Genomic DNA, 16,658 nt, shown 5'->3' with positions numbered 1-16,658 from the left:
AACCCAATGTCCTCACCATCTAGCAACAATGCCGCTCTGGGTTTAATGATCCACATGGTGTGTTGATGCAATGACTGGAATTTCTCTATCAATAGTGATAGAAGCATCTTTTTAAATCTCTGAGGAACCACTTTATTTTGTTGCTATTGAGTCCCTGAAACATCCCCCCCCACACCTTTTTTTTTTTTTTGGATGGGTAGGCACTGGGAATCCAGCCTGGGTCTCTGGTATGGCAGGCGAGAATTCTGCCACTGAGCCACCTTTTTTGACTATAGATTGACAAGTTGAAGTTTTCTCTGATGCCTTTGCCCATACTACACCAGGTCAGGCTAACCCAAAACCAGTGTTTCCCACAGAGTGTTCTCTGGATGTCCCCTCCTGTGAGGTACCTCTGCCACCCTCTCCCCCCAAATAAAAGATGCCATGGCCAAATCAACACAAGATTAAAGAAATTTTAAAGTTCCTTTGCTGCTCATCTTTTCAGAGCCCTGTATATGCTGATGTGCAGTGTGACCCTATGAGAAGAGGACTGTAACTTGCCCTACCCAAATCCCACTCAAATTTTTGGAGCTGTTCCAATTTATCGCCTGCATTATTTCTCTTAATACAGACTGCCCTCCAAAGTTCCTCAGTGTATTTTGGACAAGCATAGTGCAGGGAGCTGACAGATGTTTGCTTATGTACATGTGGGGCCTGGTGAATTTAGCAATGAACAGTATCCCCAAAGCACCTAGTCCCACAGATCTCTAGGATGCTGCCAAATAAGTCACTTTAGATACACAGTGGTACATGACATTTATAAACATTGGAAAAATTTGGCTCAAAATGTATTTTTCATCTCTGATATATAGCAAACCATCCACGTTTCTCATTCTTATTCAGAAGCATGAATAAACCACTGGAATTTGAATAAATTTTTGCAGAGAAAATATGCTGTATTATAAGGTAGCAAGATGAATCAAGAATGTGGAAAAGAGCACTCCAAAAAGGATTTGGGAGACAGCTAATTATCACAGAGAGGAGTATTAGGTGTCACAAAAAGGAAGTTTGCAATCTTGAAGTGCAAATTTATCTTTAAATTTATCTTTATTTACTTAAAGATAAATTTCCTGTAGATAGTTTATTCTCAACCTAAAAAAAGAGAGAAAGAAATAAAAAAGGAAACAAAGAAAGAGGGAAGGAGGGAGGGAGGCAGGGAAGGAGGAAAGCAAGAAGGAAGGGAGGAAGGAAGGAAAACAGACTGGCAAAGGATTTATGTGTTGCTTTGAGTGGGAGAGATGGCCTAGGAGATGGAATCTGGAAGCAGAAACACTGGAATTCCCTGTAAACATCCATGTCTCTATGCAGTAGGATATTTGAGATAGTTTAACATTAATCAACATTAATTGAGCAACTACTAAGTGACAGGTGCCTGTTGACTAGTGGTATCAAATGTGATAAAGTCCTTGACTTCACAGAGAATAGGCTCATATTTGTTCAGAAAATGAAGACTTCTTTTCTCAGCCTTGTGAAAATTACAACCCAGCAAAATCACAATTTGCAACTCTTTGGTTGAAAAGTGGCTGCTTTTAAAGGAAAATATCAGATAACTGCCTAACTTTGGCATGTTTCATGTGGATATACTGGCATAACACTTATTCAAAAAAAATGATAACAATCTGGAAGGGGTCAAAAACCAGAAGCAGATTCTCTTGAATTAATAAACAGAACAAGATTTTGTTGTTTTAAACTGTGCTCTTAATCATATATAAAAGTCTAGCCAATTGGGTAGCCCAAATGTTATCAAAGCATACTTTTGTGGAGGGCATATCCACACCATACCCAATAGATCAGTTCCAACTGTATTAAAGACCAAATAGGAATGATAAAACTATAAAGGTTTTAGGAATCTGCATGATTCAGGGGTAGGGTTTCTTAAGCAGCTTACAAAAAGCACCAATCATAGAAGAAAAGACTAATATATTCCATCTCTTTAAAATTAAGAACACCTCTCAGCAAAAGACAACAAAAAGCGTGGGCCACCATGGCTCAGCAGGCAGAGTTCTTGCCTACCATGCCAGAGATCTGGGTTCAATTTCTGGTGCCTGCCCATACAAAAAAAAAAAAAAAGGCAACAAAAAGAGAGTAAAGAGACAACTACAGAATGGGAGAAGATATCTGCAACGTGCATCACCAAGATCTTATGTCCAAGATACATGCAGAAAAAAACCCCACAAAACATAAACAATCCAGCTCAAAAACTGACAAAAGACCACCGCATACCTCATAAAAGAGAGAATCAAAATAACTAATAAATACCTTTAAAAATGCTCAATCCCATGAGTAGTCAGGGAAACAATAATTAAAACACACTAGTCAGATTGGCAAAACAAGTTAGGTGGTGTGCACCCACGGGAAGACTGGTAAAAGTATAAATTAGCACAACTACTCTGGAAAAACGTATGGAATCATCATGTAAGGTTAAGAAGTTCATACCCTAAGCCTCAACAATTCTGTTTCCAGGTATACATCCTGGAAAGGCCGGGCAGAGAAACCTGAGATGTGTACAAGAATGTCTGTTAGGACTGCTGTCTCTAACAGTTGAAAACGGAATGTCCATCCATTTGTAGTCCATCTATTTGACGTCCATTAATTTCAATGTCCATCCCCTGCTAAATAGATACATTTTGCCATATTCAAATAATGCAGCGTTATAAAGCAAAGAATAAAATAAACTGCAAGTAGGTGCCATAAAATAGATGAATCTCACAAACACAATATTGAACAAAAGAAGCATGTGTGTAGCCACTAAAAAATGCCTACTGTATATTTTCACTTACGTATGTGCCAATTACAATATCAGATTATAGATTCTTAGGCTTTACACGTAGATGGTAAAACTATAAATGAAAGCAATGATCACAAAAGTCCCTAGACAGTGGCTACTTCGGGCATAGGAACATGGGAGCTTCCCAGACACTAGCAATATTCTACTCCTTAACCACTGCCGAGTGGTTACATGGTTATTCAGCTTGTAACTATTCTCTCAACTGTATCTGTTTTATACATTTCCTTCTATGTATGATACAGCTCAAAAAAATGACTTTTCAAAAAAAGCATACTTCCTCAAAACAAGTTTCAAAGGCGTATTCATGAATCTCTGGAACTCTCGGAGAGATTTTATCTCTTTCCAAACTTTTATGATGCTCTTAAGCAACGTTCGATCTTTTTCTTGTTCACTATCACGCAATTTTCTTGTTTGCCTACAAGATAAAATTCAAGAATTTAGTTAAAAAATTTATTAGGTGGGTTTAACTTCACAAATTAAAAAAAGAAATTAATGACACGACTATGAGTGTATATTTGATCTGATATCTCTATTTCCAAATAAATATTAGAAAATGAAATACCAAATTTAAAGACAATAGGATGCAGATCTGTTTTGAGATGTTTCTTTTCTTTTCTTCTCTCTACGTGAGTCTGCCTACATTTAAACTAAATTAACATCTAAAAGTCTTATTAAAGGCATGCACCCTAAACAAAGGGCAACGTTGGAAGTTATGAAAATAAGTGGCCAACTAAACTCAGTTCTTGTGGCAGTCATTATTGTAAACAAAGGAAAGCAGGTGTTACATACTAGCTAACAACAAATATGTTACAGTTTTCCTGTGCTAGCTCAAATCACAAGTTCTACATTCTGGAGATGAAGTAATATTATTCATGTCTTGGAATATTTGCAGTGCAAATTATATTAGCAATATTTTGGCTTGCTTTGAAGAAGAATCATTTGAAAATGCTTTCATCTTTATTTCCATTATTTAAAGCCTTTGGAAATTATTTAATGCCTTATTTTAAGCCCTCTCTGCAATTATAACCAAATCCAGACCCTGAATGTAGGGATTTATGCCATTCATTAATTAATTTATTCATTCATCCAGTAATTATTTATTACTTGAGCAAGTCTCATATGTCATTCTAGGGAATTCAGAGTATTTTAGGAGACAGTCTCTGGACTCGTAAACTAAAAACTTTCTAGTTTAGCTGTGGAGACAGACACATATATATAAGTGACTATAATATACAATGTGAAATTTGCCTAAGAGAGTGCCTTGGGACCATAAAGCAGTGTCGCCCTAATAAACACCTCCTGAACTCAAGAGGAAGGGCTAAATCTGGAAGTTGCCCTTATGATGACATAGTCTACAGGAATGACACAGAGACAAAAGGAGCTCTAGATTTCTAATCATTAAGCTGGTGGCTTTGAAGAGAAAGCTGGTAGAAGATGACAGCCTGTTAGTGGTTGCAGGGCCAAGATTCAGTTCTCTGTGAAGTCCAGAGAAAAACAAGAGAACCAACTAGAATAAGAAATATTGTACTTGGGGAGCAGGAAAGCATCATGGCTAAGGGCACAGATGTTGGAACCAGACTATGTGGGTTTGAATCCTGGCTTTATCTTTTACCAGTTGGCGTTTGGAGAACTAAAAATCTCCACGCTTCATTTGTAGAACAGGAATGATCCTTCTTCATAGGGTTTTTGGGAGGAGTAAATGAGTTGACACACATACTGTTTAGAACCATGTCTGACACCTGGTAAGTGTTCTCTTTCCTCATCAGTTGGACTGTTTTTCATTTACGCCTTTAGCTGCAATCTCTGCTTTCTTTTTGTACAATTATTTTACTGAGCTGGAGGACACCATAAAGCTTTCTGTCATATTTTCTACCTCTTTTTTTAGTATCAAATAACATCAGCCCTGAGAATTCTTGCAAGACAAATTTGACCTGTGAGCTGAAGAAGCAAAGGATCACAAATGAATACTGAATTTAAAATTATGACAAAGCTATGAAGAGAGAAGAAAAGGCAACTTTCTTAGGGAGTTGGGGAATGCTTTTCTGGAATCTGATGTAGACAGAGTCTAGAGAGTGGAAGGGAAATCAGGTCCAAAGATGAAATTTGGGGAGTCATTGGCATCTAGATATTTAACCACAGAGCAGTGTGGCTATGGCTAATGGATCATCTAAGGAGATCAAGAACAGGTTAAAAAAAAAAGCCCAACTTACCCTGAAGAAGGGTAGATATGACCAGGAGAGGACGGTGTATGGAGCTAAAGGGGAGAGAAGGCCTCTCCATAGGCAAGGTGTAGGACAGTGCCCTTGAGGCCAGGAGGCCAATCCCATGAGGGACACTGCAACCCAGAGGTCCCTGAGGACAGAGGCAAGGTCAGCTTCAGAAGAAAGGTGGGTGGGAAGGAGAGAAGACAGGATGGAGCCAGAAGTTTGGCTGTGAAAAGAAATAGTGACATAGGGTGGTAGCTGGACAGCATCTAGAGTCACAGGGATTTTATTTTCTCAAGTTTGAACATATCTGAGGGTAAAGCACCAGTTGAGAGTTAAATAAAGATTTCTATATATTGCATGAATACCCACATTTCTTTCTTCATATGTGTGGGTTCCGGTTCAGGGTAATTCAGCCAGGATGCTGCTGATAGAAAATGAAGTGGTGCCGACTGAAGTTACCTGCTCTAACTGAGGGCTCAGCAGAGGCCCAGGTAGGAGCTCACAAGGGCGGCTCATCAGCAGCTCTAAGGGCGTGTAAGGGAATGAGTTCCCTGATGAGACATCCAGAAGTAGATTGTCTACTTAGGATTTGTTTGACTGTACCTAGTGAGAAATCAGTCAAGGACTGAAGGTCATATTTCTGCTGGCTCGCAAATGTTGAATTCAGAGGCTTTCACTCTGACCCAGCTGACTCTGGGGTGGGGGTGGGGCTGCAGAATTACTGCAATGGGCTTGCCACCTAAGGATCCCTGAGCACTGTCTGTAGGTCTCACACCCATTTCTGCTACTGTGTTTTCAAACAGTAATTGACAAATGCAATTCCATTCAAAGCCATGATTGCATTCAGAACAGCTCTTCATCACTTTTTGCTTACCCAGTTTATGCTAACACGAAATTTTCTCTCACAAGGAGATTGCAATGCATTTTTAACATAAAAAACATTTTTATTCCTAAACATACTTTTAATACTTTTACAATTGCAGTGTTCAAATATCACTGATTGTACTTTGTGCCAGAGGAATTTTTGACTCGTAGTTATATGGTAAAAACGAAAGTATACACTTAAAGTCCTTGATTTATCAATTTCCATTTTAAGAAATTTATTCTGTGAAAATACACATGCAGTTATACAAAGATATGCATATATGGATGTCAATTAGAGTGCAATTTAAATAATAAAAATGGGAATAATGCAAATGCCCGGTAATGGGAGAATGCACAAACTCTGATAAATCCATGTAGCACCAGCCTTTAAGCAATGAGATAGACTTAGATGTGCTGTGAGAGGAAGAGGGCTAAGATACATTTCACATTAAAAAAGCAAGTTGCAGGATGCAGGATGATTCCTTAAAAAAAAAAAAATCTATACACATATACACTTATGCATGTATATATATATACACACATATATATAAAAGTATGGAAGAGTTAGGTAACAACTATTAACCATGATTTTCTCCGAGGGATGGGACTTCAAATGATATTCATATTCTACATTATATATTCCTTTATTGTTTGACAATGATCAGAGCTTTAATTTTTGAATTTTTAAATTCTGAAGAAGTCAAAGAAATGTGAAAGTACAGTTAATAAATAAAACATGATACCTAACATTTTGTCAAAATTACTCAAGATTCTTTTGTTTTATTCCTTAATAAAATGTTGCTGCTAAATTTGAAGACTGCCCCCTTCCATTCCCTTCTTCCCTCCCTGGAGGCAGAAACTGGCATATATCTTTTCTTTTGTATGTTCCCGTAACAAATGAGTGTTTTTTTCAGGCATCTGTCTCGTAGGTTTTATGAAACTTACCATCTAGCAAGGATCTTCTTAAAAGTGGACTTTTTCACTGAACATTGTTTTCCCAGTTTATCCAAGCTGATACAGACAGATTTAATTCATTCATTTTTAACTGTGGTAATAGGTGTTCATTGTTAGGCTATATACAAAGTTGTGTTCATTCTGGTATTAGGTTATTTCCAGTTTTTTCCTTTTGTAAATAATGCTGCAGGCATCCCCATATATATCTCCATGGGAAGCATGGCATAATTTCTCATGTATTCAGTGCATTCAGAAAAGCTATCTGGAGAAATAAACTCTGAACAAGTACTCATCTAACAGAGACCAAAAAAATAGGTGGTAGTTACAATGACAAGATTTACTCACCGAATTTCAGATTTATACTCATTGATGGCTCTTTGGGCTACCTCAAGAGACTTGTGAGGTTTTGATGGATTAAGACCAGTCTGAACAGCATTTCTCAGAGCCTGGAGCTTAAAAAGATGGAATCAAGCTTTGAGTTAGAAACACGTATGAAGGAACACTACTGCTTACTGCCAGTAGCATGTCTGCCCTGCCCACTACTCCTGGACAGAATATTTGCAACCAAAATGAACTTGGACAAAGAGCTGTCTCTTTTATTCTTAGAAAAATTGGGCTAATTAAGAGTGGTATATACCCATCCTTCTTCTGAGGTCCAGATAATCAAGTTACATAGGACAAATATTAGTTTTTGTTTGTGTTTTAAAAACAAGTTGTCTTTTGAGGCAAAAAAAAGGGGGGGGGGGTGGATCTTTCTGTCTCCTGCCATAGAACGGTGTTCTTGGGATGTGAGGAGACCATAAAAACAGAGACACATAAAAGGAGAAACCAAGGAGTTATAGTTTTTTTTGAGAAGTATAATTTCAAGGTCAGGGTATGGGGCTAAAATTGGCTACAGTCAAAATTACTCCTTAAGGTTTCCATATGTTAATTTAAGGTTTCCATCTGTTAATCATAAAAATGTTTGTATCTTCATATTTTCCTGAAATCAGGAAAATATTTAGCAACATAGGTCATTACTATAGCAATGCAGTATTTATAAGAACTTTCTACTTAATATTTTGAGAACAGTCACAGTTTTGACAGCTGATCAAATGGTATCTAAGTTTGTATTTAATACTTAAAATTTCGGAACTTTGCTATCTGAGTGTGTAGATCTTTTCCTTGTTGCTTTAATTTTAAATTGGTTTATGAAACTTTCTGGCAAACACAGGCTTTACAATGATTATATGGATACCTTATTTAAATATGCCTGTGGTTAAGCTGAGTTATCCATTTTTGGTTATCCATATCCATAAATACAGATATCAGAGTTACTTGAATTCTAAATCTAAACATTGTTTGTTTCCTTAAATTAAAAAAAATAATAAAAAAAATTGCCCCCTGACAACCTGAAGGAATAGTGTCACTTTGGAAATAAATCTAATACAGATCCCCATCTCTTTGAGCACCAGCTGAAGTAATTATCTTGGGTTTAGGCACCATGCTATGGGAAAATATATATGAAAAGGAGAATGTCTTTCAGAACTGAGAAATTTCAAGCCAGGGTCTGACAGCACATGAACAACCAGCAGCTGCTTGTCTCTTATCTCATACTCACTTCCAGTGAGTGAAACTGCTTGCACTATTCACACAAATCTTTCTCTTCAAGCCAAGTGTATGCTGTTGAATTTGAACACATTCAACAAACACCATCTTTCTCCTTCCTTTAGCCTCTAGGTAGGACAGTGTTTCACATATTCTAGACAGAGGGGGGCATGTGAAAAAGGGGCACGAGTATTTTGTTGCTGGAAAGTATTTTCTTTGTTTGGCCTCATCAGAAGAACCAACCCATCAACCAAAAGAGTGGGAGAGAACATATGTACCTTATCAGTGAGAAATTTCGTCTTGTTTCTTTGACATCTCGCAAGGTACTGGTCATATAGTTGCGCCAGCTTGGCTGCCAAAACATGTTCTCGACTAAAACATGGATGATGAGTGAATATTAACCCCAAAATATCAATGTCCAGTTGGAAATTGCCAGGAGGGTCTCCAGATCCAATCATATGCTGATTACTATGGACATATTTTACTGCCTGCCAAAGAGAGCAGTGTAGGGAGAACATGGTTAGAGCACTAATACCAGAAACAATGTTGTACTATGCAGTGGGAAACAGTCAGATGCAAAACACCTCCTACCCTGGTCACACCAGGTGGAAGATGCTAGATTACTTGTTTCCAGGTCTTAGGGACTGCTCTTTCTGAATACTTGAAAAGTGAAATGAAGGACAAGGAGTGAGCAAAGAAACAATTTTAATCTTTCCTACACCTTGTAGGTCTTATTACTCTCCATGTCACAATATCAATCATTTTCATATGGACTATCCTATTTCCTGAAATGTTGGGTTTTGTAGCTGGTGACTTTGAAATTCCTTTAATGGGAGAAACATAGAGTCAAGGGCCATACAGAACATTGCCCAAGCTTGTTTGGATCATTGATACACTCTTATGTACCTGTATTTTAAAAACATGTGGAAAAAATTATTTTGAAGGCAACAGAGAGAGACCAATGTTTACTCAACTGAGCTTTCTGCTGGCACCTAATTTCCCTGGGGAGACAGGAATTTAGCATGCAAAATAACAGAGGAAGTGGGAGGGAGAACAGCTGGGCTCAGTGTGTAAAATCAGGAATGGAAATTTCCAATGGGAATTTCCTGGATTGCTTGGTATATGTTGTGTCAGATAATCCTCTCTCTCTAATCTTGCCCCCAGAATATTCAAGAAAGTCTGCATTGGTCACTACTGCTTCTGGGTGAATATGGTTCATGAGTCTGGGGAGTGCAAAAGTAAGGAGGATACAGCTGGGTTATCCTTTGATTTTCTGTCATTTTCTCTCCTTACAAACATTGACTGCCTTTCATCAAGATGAGGAAGTTTGAGACAAATTCTGTAAAGGATATTTTCAGGAAAAAATTTCCTGGAAATTTCAGGAAAAAACACCTGTAAAGGAGATTCTCCAAAGCTCACAGGATGAGCTTTGGAAGCATTTATGTTATTCAAGAAAGTGATTATATAAGATTGCCTGGCACAAATGTTTTATTTGAAGTTATGAGGGTAAATAGAAGTAGCAAAAACTCTAGCCTGTACTGAAGCTTCTATCCTTTATAAATTGTGAGTAACATATCATATAATCTCTTCATTTAATGATTCTGCATGGAATTACGTGAAGAAGCTGGATTTGGGCCAGAAGTCTAGAATTCTAGCTCGCTTTGGGACTTTGGGCAAGTCATTACACACCTCGTGGCTCTATTTCTTCATCTGTAGAAATAGGAGGCTGAGTGAAGAGATTCAATTAGCATTTCATAGATCACCAGTTATTGTATAAAGCACTTCATGTATCACATCTCATGTACTCATCAAAGATTAGCAGATGTCTGCATTATCTGTTCTCAAGCAACAATCAGTGGAGAGGAGACACAGCCTTGGAATCTGGTCTTTGTAACACAAGGAGGAAAGGACAAAGATTGGGATTGCAGAGGAGTTATGGATACACAGAAGAGGGGATTCCACCTTTAAAATCCTATAAGATTCGAACATTCCTCCCCATCAAACTAAAGAACAGAAAAGGGAACAGTGGCAGGAGTCATAATGTTCACATTGTGTGTGTGTGTATACACATGTACACATACATTCTACATATGTGTAGAAGTGTATTCACATTTGTTTTATAGTGAGATCTGCTTTTCCATTACTATTAGTCATTGAAATACTTACCAATATTTATGTTTACAATAAAACTTATACATGAATCTTCATTTACCAGTAAATTAATTGTTTTGTTGTGTTATTGCCTGTTTTGCATAGACAAACACAGGTTATAATATATAAACTTATTTCTTTCTGGCTGTTTAACGTCATCCTTTTTGTTAATCAAGATTAGTAAACTGTTAATGTATAGTTAGAATTTAGGATTTTCTATTGCACTCCAGAATAGTGTGCACAATTCCTAAGGCAGTGCTTATAACATAGTAGGTGAGCAATGTTTCTGTGATAAACTTGTATTAGCAAAGTAAGTTTTTTCCTATAAAATAACATTCAATCTATCTTTGAAGTTAAGACATAATAGATTTTTTTCCTCTAAAAATGCACTTGCAAATCTTACATGTGTTCATAAATATGGCAGGTTTGAATAGGAATGGATTGGTCATATCTTGATAACTTCTGAATGTGCCCAATTAAATTTCCACTTAAATTTATAGGAAGGAAAGACCACCCCTAAATGTCAATTCCACCAATATTCTATGTCTTATGAAAGCCCTAGAGAATGGCCTTCTAGAGATTTGTCCTGATTATTAATATCCTTACATTTTAGACCACAATCATGGAGGCTCATTTCTTTTCTGTTCAATATAACATACATTAGTGTTAGATGTTTATAATTGGCATGTGGCCACTATTTGCCTCATGACTACCCAGATTATCTGCATTAATTAAAAAATTTCCACCTCACAGAGACATCTCTAACTCAATACCAGTCCACAGATTTAATATGAGAATTCCTCTTTAATTGCTTTGCTCTGCTAGTTCTTTTCTTCCTCTTACTGTCTGATTCCAAAGTTATGAGATCACTTGGGGTGTGGCTCTCAGGTTCCATCTCGGACTCCTCTTGGTGTGAGTAAGTAATGTTGGTAGCATGGGTTTATTTACTTGTAATAAATAAACCCATTGCCTAGGACTCTTATGTTTTGCATCTCCTTCTCCAAATCTGCCTTAGCCCACACTCCAATATATTGCTGGTAGTCTCTCTGCCTGAAACTCAGTTCACCAAGAATAAAAGGCTTCCATAACTCCTGGTAGCCTCCTGGGCTTACCTCTCGAAAGACCTCACCTCTCCTTGCATAAGAAAGACCTAGTTACTTGTCTTTCTTTTTGTTGTGTCTGTGTTCTTCCTGATATACTGAAAACCAACATGAAACAAATAGCAACAGTTCTTCCCTAGAAGAGATCATCTTTATGGAGTACGTTATTTAATTTTGAAATTGATTTGATTCTTCAACTAAAAACTGGAAGTCCAAACTATCAGAGGTGACTCAGAGATTATCTGTTAATGCTATCTGCATGTACAGAGATATGTGCCGAAAGGAGAAAAAAGTGACAAAGTTATACAGAAAAATGATAATCATTTGTGGGATTAAAATAACATGTTTCTACACTGTCTCTGGGACAATAACAGTCCAGCCCACACCTACAAGAGATTCTATGGCTATTATTCATCATTGGGAAGATTTCTCTTTCCCCATCTTCTCAGAACAGGTCATAGCTCCAGGATAGGAGGTAAGTGTGCACATGACCCACTTAGAACTAAAAAGAGTTAGTCCTTGGTACTGATAACATAAACCTCAGAGGAAATGTGATGTATTTCTTCTGGAGCTCCTAAGATTAGGCTATCAAGGGTCATGCCCCCTGACCTATGGAGAATTCTGGCCTGACTGCAACAGGAAAGAATGAGGTCAATCGACATTCATGGAGAACTAGAGAAAAGATAGGTGGAGAGAGAAGCCTGGTTCCAGTCCCTGAGGCCCTGGTTCCTAAAGCTCCCCCTTCAATTTAATGATTATCCCCTAATCCTATCCAATTTTGTGAACTATCAAGTTCCTTCTTAAGGAACAAGTTACTGCTTAAGGTAGTTTCCATTAAGTTTCTGTCCTTTGCAACCAAACAAGTCCTAACTAATGCAGTGCTTATAACACAGTAGGTAAGCAATGTTTCTGTGATAAATGGGTGAGAATAGTGAAAGGAGAATGAGGTGGTTTGAAGTTTTGTAACACAGAAAAACATGTTCTTATACTTAATCCACTCCTGTGGGTGCCAGCCCATTGTAAATAGGACCTTTTGATGAAGTTACTTGAATTAAGATGAGTCTCACTTCAATCAGGATATATCTTAGTCTTATTAGTGGAATCCTTTCTAAATGGAATGAAATTCAGACAAAAAGAGAAAAAGTGATAGGAAACAAGAAGCTGAAGGTCAATAGAACCTGGAAGAGAAGGGAGAGACCAGGAGAGACTGCCATGTGCACTGCCATGTAACAGAGGTACCCAGGACCAAGGGGCACTGACAGCCAACCCTGGAATGCTAGTCTTTGGGAAGGAAGCCTCACCTTCATGATGTCTAGTTTTGGAGTTTTTTCTAGACCCAAAACTGTGAGCCAATAAATTCCCATTGTTTAAGCCAGCCCATTACAGGGTATTTGCTTGAGGAAACTCTTAAAACAGGGAAAGTGACCATTTGATCTAGCTAAACCAACAAGGAGGTTGGAATGATGACAAGTCCCACAAGTTGTTGTGCAGTTTTGCAAATGGGAGTCTGCTATCTGTGCGCTCCATGGTGCGTCTAACACTTGATTATATTTCTCTCTCCACATAAGGCATGATCTCTTTAAGGTCTAGTTAAAGTGTTGCTACCTCTATATTCCTAGAATTTAACACAGCTAAAAATATAGTAAATTTTCTATTAAGAACTGAAAGAATCAAAAAGGAAGGAAGGAAGGTAGAAAGGCAGGAAAAAGGGAAGGAAAGAAGGAAGGAAGGAAGGAAGGAAGGAAAGAAACAGGGAAGAAAAGAAAGAAGGGAGGAGGTTACCTGGCTTGCTTTTCAATAACTATAACTCTATATGCTAATACAAGAAGCAAACTACATTTTATATTGGTTATGTTTTACCTGAACTGTCTCTTGACATTTTTATTTTTTATTTTTTAGATTAGTTCCCTCTTAAGATATATTAAACTCCATTCTTTCTCATTTAAGATATAACTTTTTCTTTGCATGATGTCTAATCTGTTTTTTGTAACTATTTTTAATGGTCTCTAAAAAAGTTTCTACAGTTAGGAAGAGCAAAATATTTTGCTTTTAAAAATGACTTTTCCCCCCTTTGAAAATTAAGGAAAATATTCCAAAAAACAGGGATGAATATTAACTCCTTTCTAAATAAAAGTCACAAATTATCTAATAGGAGGGCATGCAATTCATCACTTAAGTCAGTAGTCTAGTAATTCTAACCAAGGACAAATGAGGTTTGACAGAAATGGGGGCTCAGTTCTTATTAACTATGTGGTTTTGTTTGGTTGACATCAGGTCTGAGAGCTCTGAGGGGTGAAGTCATCAGGGTTCCATAAAGGGCCCAAGAAATCACCAACTCTTGACCAAGTAGATGGACTTGGCTTTCCATCATTTGGATTCCCAGATTAAGCGGTCCTGAGGAAAGCTACTGTTTTACAGGACAGATAGTTGCATTAAGGAGAGAATTAGAAAAGAAGGAATTTCTTCTAAATACACTCAACTCAACTAAATTTTAATGCTATTCAATTCACATGTTTATTGTAGTGTTACTATGTATAAGGCACCCTGCTAAGTTCTGGGGTTAAGAAGTCCTTGTCCTTGAGTCACTCTCAGGATAGTGGAAGGAGAACTAAGATGGATAAACAATTTATAAATAACATATTTTTTCCCTGTTTATCTATTTCACCACTCCTGCATCATGTCAAAACTCTTAAATGGAAGATATGCTTAGACATAGGACTGAAAATCTAGAACAAACATATTTTTAAAGTTTACTTAAGTTAGCCTATTACATAGAATAATGGAAAGAAAACTTGGATTTGTGCATCAGACAGTACTGAATACATGGAGGAAAGGGTTGAAGTAATTGCATAAGTGAAATTATAAAAAATAGTCATTCTGAAATAAATTCATTGTGCTTTGAATAACTGAAAGTTTCTACAACCATGTAAAAAATACTGAGATATACAAGGCAAGAATACGCCTAAGAAGTAAACTGCGAATGGTGAGGCAAGATGGTGGCTTAGTGAGGTGAGGAATTTAGTTCATTCCCCAGAGCAGCTAGTAAATAGCCAGGAACAGTGCAGAACAACTGCTGGGGCTACATCAGTGACTGGACACACAGCATACACCAGTTTGGACCAGGTGGACCGGCTGAGATTCCACACAGAACTGTAAGTCCCCCAGGTCACAGAGGCTGGCGCCTCTCCTCTATGGGCATGGCAGGCTGGTTCATGGGTGGGGGGGGGGGGGAGGAAATAGACTTTTCTAGCAGCAAGAACTTACTTCAACTAAGCTTCAATTGCAGAATTAATTAACAAATTCTGACTACTGAAAATAGGCCTCCATCACAGATAAACTCGGAATAAGCATTAACGGTACTAGGAATTTTTGCCCCAGCAGAGAGGGGGCGAGGCTGATGAAAAAAAAAACACAAACAAAAAATGAAGGCTTTTTGAGTCAGACAGCACAAAATACTGGGAAAGGGCTGGACCCCAAGAAAAGAGGACACATAGAGCCTGGAGATACATAGAGCCATGTACCAACTTACGCTCTTGATTGGTATGTGGCTCTCTATATCTCCAGGTTCTATGCTAACAAGAAGACATATGCACTGAGACAGAGTGCTCCAAAGTACATGAGGCAAACACCAACAACACTGAAGGGAGAAATAGACACCTCTACTATAATAGTTGGAGACTTTAATTCCCCTCTCTCATCAATGGATAGAACATCTAGACAGAGGATCAATAAAGAAACAGAGAATTTGAATAATATAATAAATGAACTAGGCTTAACAGACATTTATAGAACACTATACCCCACGACAATAGGATACACATTTTTCTCAAGTTTTTATTGATCATTCTCAAGGATAGACCATATGTTAGGTCACAAAGCAAGTCTCAATAAATTTAAAAAGATTGAAATCATACAAAACACTTTCTTGGATCATAATGGAATGAAGCTGGAAATACAACAGGCAGAGGGCCAGAAAATTCACAAATATATGGAGGCTAAACAACACACACTTAAACATCCAGTGGGTCAAGGAAAAAATTACAACAGAAATTAGTAAATATCTTGAGACAAATGAAAGTGAAAATACAACATATAAAAATTTATGGGGGTGGGCCATGGTGGCTCAGCAGGCAGATTTCTCACCTGCCATGCCGGAGACCTGGGTTCATTTCCCAGTGCCTGCCCATTTAAAAAAAAAAAGATTATGGAATGCAGCAAAGGCAGTGCTAAGAGAGAAATTTATTGCCTTAAATGCCTATGTTTAAAAAAAAAAGAAAGCAAAAATCAAGGTATTAACTGTTCACTTGGAAGAACTAGAGAAAGAACAGCAAACTAACCCCAAAGCAAACAAAAGGAAAGAAATAACAAAGATAAGAGTAAAAATAAATGAAATTGAGAACATGAAAACAACTGAGAAAATTAACAAAACCAGAAGCTGGTTCTTTGAGAAAATTAGTAAAATTGATGGACCCCTTAGCTAGGTTGACAAAAAAAAAAAAAAAAAAAAGACAGAGAGAGAGAGAGGAAGCAAATAAAGGAGAGATAACCACTGAACCCACAGAAAAAAAGGAGGTAATGAGAGGGTACTATAAGCAACTATATGCTAAACAATTAGACAATGAGGATGAAATGAACAACTTCCTAGAAAGGCATGACAACCAACACTGACTTAAGAAGAAATAGATGACTTCAACAAACCAATCACAACTAGGAGATTGAATCAGTCATCAAGAAGGTTCCCAAAATGATAAGTGTAGGACCAGATGACTTCACATGTGAATTCTACCAAGCATTCAGAAATTACTACCAATTCTGCCCAAACTCTTCAAAAAAATTGAAGAGGAGGGAAGGCTACCTAACCCATTCTATGAAGCCAACATCTCTCTAATACCAAAGCCAGACAGAGGCACTACAAGAAAAGAAAATTACAGACCAATCTCTCTAATGAATATAGATACAAAAATCCTC

At 37.5% G+C, this 16,658-nt stretch overlaps 1 protein-coding gene across 5 annotated transcripts in view; it reads right to left on the bottom strand.

Annotated features, from left to right (window-relative positions):
• Positions 1-16,658, bottom strand: part of CC2D2A (coiled-coil and C2 domain containing 2A) — a 268,775-nt gene that overhangs the window by 81,341 nt on the left and 170,776 nt on the right. For all 5 annotated transcript variants that reach the window (XR_013165772.1, XM_077136434.1, XM_077136433.1 and 2 more), the window contains 3 exons: positions 8,718-8,927; positions 7,198-7,304; positions 3,102-3,242 (listed from right to left, as the gene is read on the bottom strand). Coding sequence is in view for 4 of the 5 variants with exons in the window: in XM_077136434.1 (XP_076992549.1) it covers positions 3,102-3,242; positions 7,198-7,304; positions 8,718-8,927 (458 nt within the window). In the remaining variant the exon portion in view is untranslated. The remainder of the gene's footprint in view (positions 1-3,101; positions 3,243-7,197; positions 7,305-8,717; positions 8,928-16,658) is intronic.

Source organism: Tamandua tetradactyla, chromosome 19 (genome assembly GCF_023851605.1).
Source record: "Tamandua tetradactyla isolate mTamTet1 chromosome 19, mTamTet1.pri, whole genome shotgun sequence".
NCBI lineage: Eukaryota > Metazoa > Chordata > Mammalia > Pilosa > Myrmecophagidae > Tamandua > Tamandua tetradactyla.
Note: the sequence above shows the minus strand (reverse complement) of the source record. Positions and strands in the feature narration are given on the sequence as shown.